A 6515-nucleotide genomic window follows, 5' to 3' on the forward strand; every position below is an offset into this window, starting at 1 on the left:
TCAGTGATACTGGTGTTTTGTGGTCCATAGTGTTCAGTGACTCCCCAACCCCTGTGTTCAGTGATACTGGTGTTTTGTGGTCCATAGTGTTCAGTGCTCCCCAACCCCTGTGTTCAGTGATACTGTGTTTTGTGGTCCATTGTGGTCAGTAACTCATCAACCACCTGTGTTAAGTGTTGAGTGTCCTAGCAGTGATCTAGGCAATGCCTGGAAAACCCGAAAGAGTGACCCGCAGTAAGCATGCAGGGACGTTGAGCCAACCCAGTTCCCGTGCTCCCTCACCTGTGCCCAGTACTTCGGTTGAACAGATGCCGGTCATTGTCCCCTGTTCAAACCCCGAAGTAAGACAAGCAGTACGAGCCATGGAGGACGAGATGACTCTCTTCTCGGAGATCCTCGACAAAATTGGAGCTTTATCCGCTGACATACAAGAAATCAAGTCACAGACACAAGATTTCGGCGAGCGACTGGCCCGGCAAGAAGAAGCAACATATCAACAAGGGGTGGAAACGGCATCAACTACCCACTCTAGCCCTCAGAGAGCTCTGCCCATTCCTAACCCTGAGCAAGCGCAAGACAGCAGCAGAGATGAGCAGATCGCAACGCTACGACGATTGTTAAATGAAAAGGAAAGAGAAATAGAAGAGGAAAAGCGGAAAAGTCGGCCAAGAGATGCTGTCCAGATGTATGGCCGCACTGATGCAACCTGTGATCTTCCTCGGCCCCTTCCCCGTAGCCGACCATCTACACCAGAACCTCCAGTCCAGCCTGCACATTACCCCAACAATCTAAATGTGCCTGAATTCAGCCATGCGCCTTCATATGGGAGACTCGCCTCATCTCAAGGGCCGTCCCAAACTGTCTCCTATGTCCTTGCAAGGGAGACTGTTCCTCACTTTAAGGGGGACACTTCAGCTTCACTGCCCCTTAAGAGAAATCAAGAGATTGAGGGCTGGATTCGCTCAATCGAAAATCTTGTGAAGCCTCCAACGAGCGAATCTTTTATTCAAGCAGCACGAGCAAGTTGCCGCGGCCCTGCTGATCTTATCATCAACTCGCCACTCTTCGATTTCATATGTGACTGGGACACATTTAAGGCAGCTCTACGCTCCAAGTTCCGAGGAACCTATACTGCAGCAGACTTTTACAAAGTCCTGTATGAGAACCGTATGGCTGCAGGACAGGCTCCCTTTGATTTTTACCAGCAACTCGAGGGATCTGTCTACCAGGGTTACCGGGACCATAAGGAAGCTATAGGTGATCCCTCAGAGCTTATTAGACGTGTGTTCCTGACTGGGATCCCGCCCTGGCTATGGGATTTCCTACCCCTGAAGGAGGATTGCCCGACATCACAGCTTGCTGAGACCGCCCAAAGGATTTGGAATTCCCGGAACGGCATACGGCACAGGGAGTCTACCAACCATCACCAGTCTCCAAATGACTTCCCTGGAGATGAGGGTGTAGGTCGGCACAATTACCCACCTCGTCCACCTCGAACCCGAGATGCTTACGCATACGCTGTGGCTGCCGAACAAGATGAAGTTGTGTCTCCATATCCTGCTCCTTCCCGGTGGTGCGAGTATCATCGCAGTTCGTACTACAACACTTTAGAATGCCGTCCCACTGCATCAGGCATTAGACCACCACCAAGAAGCCTAACCTGCTTTCGTTGCCAGAGGACCGGCCATCTTGTCAGGGAGTGTCCCTTTCTGACCGGCCAGGATGGCAGAGCTCCAAGCCCCTCTGGCAGTCTCACAGCAGGGAGCTGTTACTACCACCATTACACAGACGGAACTCCACGAACCAGTGATCAGTGTGGTGAACGCAGCAGGTCCCACAACCTCTCGTGGGACTCAATGTTAATGGCAGGACCACAATCTGCTTCATTGACTCGGGTTCCGAGGCCACCCTTATCAAGTCTTCAGCTGCCATCCTGACTGATGCATGCCAGAAACTTCGAAGCAGAAGCTCTTCAAAGATCCTCAGAGGGGTGACAGGCCAGCCACTGCATGTTACCTCAGAATGGACACTTGCTTTTAACCTAGATGATAACCTCACTGTACCTCATCAAGCTGCTGAAGTCGACACTACCTTCCCAGGTGACATTCTTGTCGGAATGGATCTCCTTCGGAGACTGAACTTCACCCTGTCCCACAGCACAATCACAAACAATGCACTACTCACACTGGAAGGAAGGGAGTTTTCAGTTGTCTACACTGATCACAAAACACTCGGAATCTGTCCAGTCACCCGCAACAAGAGTCTGCCAACAACACGGAAGGTTGCCAGAATCAGTGATGCTGCCATAGGCCAGATCCAGAAACCTCAAGATGCCGCTGCAGTGCACCTTGTCCAGCGAGTGGAGATCCCACCTCACTCAGGCTGTTTCCTGAGTGGCCATGTCGCACGTATGGATCCAACAGATGGGGACGTCCTTTTAACTCCAGGAGTGTCAGAGGCCCTCACGATTCCGCACTCTGTCACCACAATCAAAGAACGCCACTGCCACGTGTGGGCCGTGAATCCCTCGTCTCGGCCACTCATCCTCCACAATGGGACTCGCTTAGGCACAGTGAAGCCTGTAGACACTGTGTATTCCACTCACTCTTCGGAATCACAGCCTCAACCCCCACCTCAAGAACTAGTTGCCAGGACTAGCAACAATCCTGTCGAGGAGGGTTCTTGGGAGGATGATGTACCAGAAGAATATGAGTGGGAAGAGGACGAGTTCGACAACTTCTATGGAGTCCAGGACTTTGGATATGAAGATGACCTAGATATTTGTGATGCTGAATTGCCACCGTCTCTAGCAATAGCTGCAATTGAGGCTGTAGAGTCATTAGCATCTAAGGCCAAGGGAACCAGGAATGAAGACCTTTCCCCAGACCTCAGCCACTTAGAAGACGCCCAACGCCTAGAACTCACACAGGTACTTAGCCGTTACCAGGAGCTCTTTGATGGTGATGAAGAAACTGTGGGGTTAGTCCCTGGCATCAAGCACAGCATCGATACCGGTGATGCCAAACCCGTCTGCAACCGACAGTGGAGGCTACCACATGCCACTCGTCAAACCATCAAGGAGCAGTGTGACTCTATGCTCCGGGCAGGTGTCATAGAGCCTTCTACCTCACCCTGGTTAAGTCCAGTAGTTCTCGTGAAGAAAAAGGGGGGAACGCTGCGTTTTTGTGTGGACTACCGTGGACTCAATGCTGTCACCAAACGTGATACCTACCCGCTGCCGCACATAAGTGAAATGATAGATGAGCTGGGGACCATGAACATCTTCACTACCCTGGATGCAAGGGCAGCCTACTGGAGTGTAGAAGTGGAGGAGTTGGACAGGCCAAAGACAGCATTCTCCGATGGCTATCGGCTCTTTCATTTTCGAAGGCTCCCCTTTGGTCTGTCAACTGCTCCGATAACATTCCAATGCACAATGAATCTTGTCCTGTCTTCTGTGCTGGGCCGTCATACGCTTGCCTACCTTGACGATGTGATCGTCTACAGCAGAACCTTCTCGCAGCATCTCAGTGATCTGGACGAGACGTTACAACTCCTTTCCATGGCCGGTCTCAAGCTGAACGTCCAGAAATGCCAGTTCGCAGCTACCACCATCGACTTCTTGGGCTTTACGATTTCCCCAGGTGTTTCACCCAATCAAGAGAAGGTATTGGCTATATCGAAAACCCCATCACCCCGTACTGTGAGAGAAGTTCGTCGCTTCTTGGGTGCCACTGGCTTCTTCAGGAAACACATCCCTGGGTATGCTACCATCGCCTCTCCTTTGCATCTCCTGCTGAAGAAGGGACGAGCATGGACCTGGGGCCATGAACAAGAAGCCGCCTTTAATGCACTGAAGGAAAAGCTTGTATCAGCGCCTGTCCTCCGGCAGCCCAATTTTACCAAAGAATTCGAGCTTCATACAGACGCATCCAACATCGCTTTGGGAGCCTGTTTGATCCAGAGGGATGATCTGCAATCGCCACATGCTGTTGCATACTACAGCAGAAAGCTCCGTGATGCTGAAACCCGCTACCCTATCATCGACCTGGAGGCTTTGGCAGTTGTGGAAGGTGTTCGAGTGTTCGACTCGTATCTGTATGGGCGGCATTTTACAGTCTACACCGACCACCGACCGTTAGTGTACGTCTTCACCAGGAAAACCAAGTCTCCTAGAATGACTCGCTTCGCACATGACCTCTCCTTTTACGACTTCAGCATTCGTTATAAGGAAGGGCCTGCCAATTATGTTCCTGATTTGCTGTCCTGCCAAGTTGCGAAGTTAACCATCACTGAGCTCTCCCCTGACAAGCTTGCAGATCAACAAGCAGCCGACCCACAGCTTGCTGACATCCGGCGATACCTTATGGATGGAACTCTCCCAAAGAAGAAGCTGCCCCTTCCACTGAGTGACTTCGAATTGAAAGATGGAGTGCTCTATCGTCTGAGACACTTGCCAGACCGGATTTGCTACCAGTTGGTGGTGCCTGAGAGCCTCAGGAACTCTGCATTGAAAGCGTCGCATCTGCCCCCACTGGCCTCGCATCCAGGAGTACATCGGACGTTCCAGAATGCCCGATCAATGTTTTACTGGCCTAACATACTAAGAGATGCTCGTCAGTATGTTGGCAGTTGTGTGATATGTCAGCAGTCTCGAGGCAACATGCAGAAGGCCCCCATGGCAGATACACCACTAGCCCAGTTCCCCCTGGAGAGGGTCTCCATGGATATAATGGACTTCGGGCCCAATGTTACAGTTCGTTAGGCTCTTTCAATATTAGATCAACATTTCCGCTACTTGCAAATCGTCCCACTTCGAAGAGCCACTGCAGCAGCTGTACACAGAGCATTCCTGGACCACTGGGTCACCATTTTCGGCCCACCCAGAGTTATTCAGAGTGATAATGGAGTCCAGTTTACCAGTAACCTGTTTCGTGAACTCATCCAACTAATGCACGCTAGCAATCATTATACAATTCGCTATCATCCACAAGCAAATGGCATGGTGGAGCGCACAAACCGTGTTGTGAAGTCTGCACTCACTGCTCTTGTGAACAACCGTCCAAGAGTCTGGCACCAGTTTGTTCCTGAGCTACGCATGCAAATCAACTCGGCCATCCACCGTACTACTGGTGAGCAGCCTCTCTACCTGCTTACCGGCAGGCATGCCAACTTTCCCATCGGCCTCACCAGTGAAGCTGTCTTCAATGAAAACGCCAAGCTCCAGGAGCGCCTTCAGGAAGCCCGTCGTGCAGCTGTAGAAGCCTCTAAGGAAGCGCGCCGAATCTACGGGAGGTATTATGACCGTGGCAAAAGGGTGGAGTTCTAGCCTACTGAAGGTGCCCTTGTGTGGTACTATGAGCACTGTCATCGTATGGGAGGTCTTCCTCCTCACACAGGGAAATGGCGCGGCCCTGCACGTATTATGAAACGCCTAGGACCGGTGTCCTTTGAGATCCAAGACGTCACCACCGAAGTCCAGATGAAGGCTCATCTTAATCACTTGAAGGCTTACCATGCACCAGCCGAGCTTTCATGTGCTGCTGACAACGAGGTCGAAGATGACGAGCAGGTCGATGATAGTGACGATGCTGCTGCTGCTGAGGCCCCTAACCCAGATGACCCCTGGGTTGCCATGCTGACGTCCATGGTATGGGAAGCAGAGGCCTATGGCGTCGTTTGAGGAGCTGCAGATACTGGGGCTGATCTCCTCTGAGTTTGTTGTCGTAATGTATTTTGTCTGTTTTTTTTTGTTGTTGTTGCCTTCTGCTTGTGGACACGTCTGGCTGTCCACGTTTTATGTTGTAAAGGCAAGTAACAGGGCTCAGGCCAATCTTTGATTTTGTTTCAGGCTGTCTCCGCTGACCACTCCGACGCAAGGCATGGGAGGATTGTGGAGTGTATTAATTACCGAGAGGGCGTGGCACTCCAGTTGGCACTCTTCCTGCGACACCTGTGCGCACTTGTCACCTGCGCGTGACTTCTATGGTTCCCCCTAAGCCCGTTTTCTTTCCCCTCGTTATGTTTACATTAATGTTGCAGTTGTTGATTTTACGGATCCCACTTTTAGTTTAGTATTTTAGGTTGCGTTTTTATTTTATTTAAATTCTAAACCCAGCTGTGAACCCCCGAATTAAGTAATCTATATTTCTGATTGAGACGTGACGTTGCATTATTAATTTTTTTTTAATCTATATTTCAGTTTTACATCTTTTACTTCCCCTGAAGATATTTTTCTTTACAGTTTTATTTAGTTTTTATACATTTTAGAAGACCTAAAGTCTTGATTTGACACTTATAATTTAGTCGAGGATCTATCACTCCCATGACGTATTTTTTATTTTCATTTTTAGCAAGTGTGTTCTTATTTTCCTTAATCCATTTTACTGTTTTGGTATAAGGTATTGTTTATTATTTTAATTACTTTTCATGTTTTATATAATCTCTTAGGTTTTATTTTTTACTGCTTCATCATTTGAATGTTTTTATCGATTATTCCTAATCTTTCTTATTTC

The 6515-nt window shown here is 49.6% G+C and overlaps 2 protein-coding genes across 2 annotated transcripts in view; both read left to right on the forward strand.

Annotated features, from left to right (window-relative positions):
* Window positions 1–203: 203 nt before the first annotated feature.
* Window positions 204–6515, forward strand: part of LOC138864943 (uncharacterized) — a 6494-nt gene continuing 182 nt past the window's right edge. The window contains exons 1-3 of the mRNA XM_070133597.1: window positions 204–1691; window positions 1832–5650; window positions 5852–6515. The exon at window positions 5852–6515 is cut by the window's right edge and continues 182 nt beyond it. Of these exons, the coding sequence (XP_069989698.1) occupies window positions 204–1691; window positions 1832–4765 (4422 nt within the window). The 3' untranslated portion in view covers window positions 4766–5650; window positions 5852–6515. The remainder of the gene's footprint in view (window positions 1692–1831; window positions 5651–5851) is intronic.
* Window positions 4952–5329, forward strand: LOC138864944 (uncharacterized). Its single transcript, XM_070133598.1, has one exon. The coding sequence runs from the start codon at window positions 4952–4954 to the stop codon at window positions 5327–5329; it is 378 nt and encodes a 125-aa protein (XP_069989699.1).

The sequence above is a fragment of the Penaeus vannamei genome, chromosome 19 (genome assembly GCF_042767895.1).
Source record: "Penaeus vannamei isolate JL-2024 chromosome 19, ASM4276789v1, whole genome shotgun sequence".
In the NCBI taxonomy this organism is placed as follows: domain Eukaryota; kingdom Metazoa; phylum Arthropoda; class Malacostraca; order Decapoda; family Penaeidae; genus Penaeus; species Penaeus vannamei.

Bases quoted from the DNA above. Each gene is read 5' to 3' on its own strand.
- LOC138864944 (XM_070133598.1), top strand. From the start codon at position 4,952: ATGCACGCTAGCAATCATTATACAATTCGCTATCATCCACAAGCAAAT.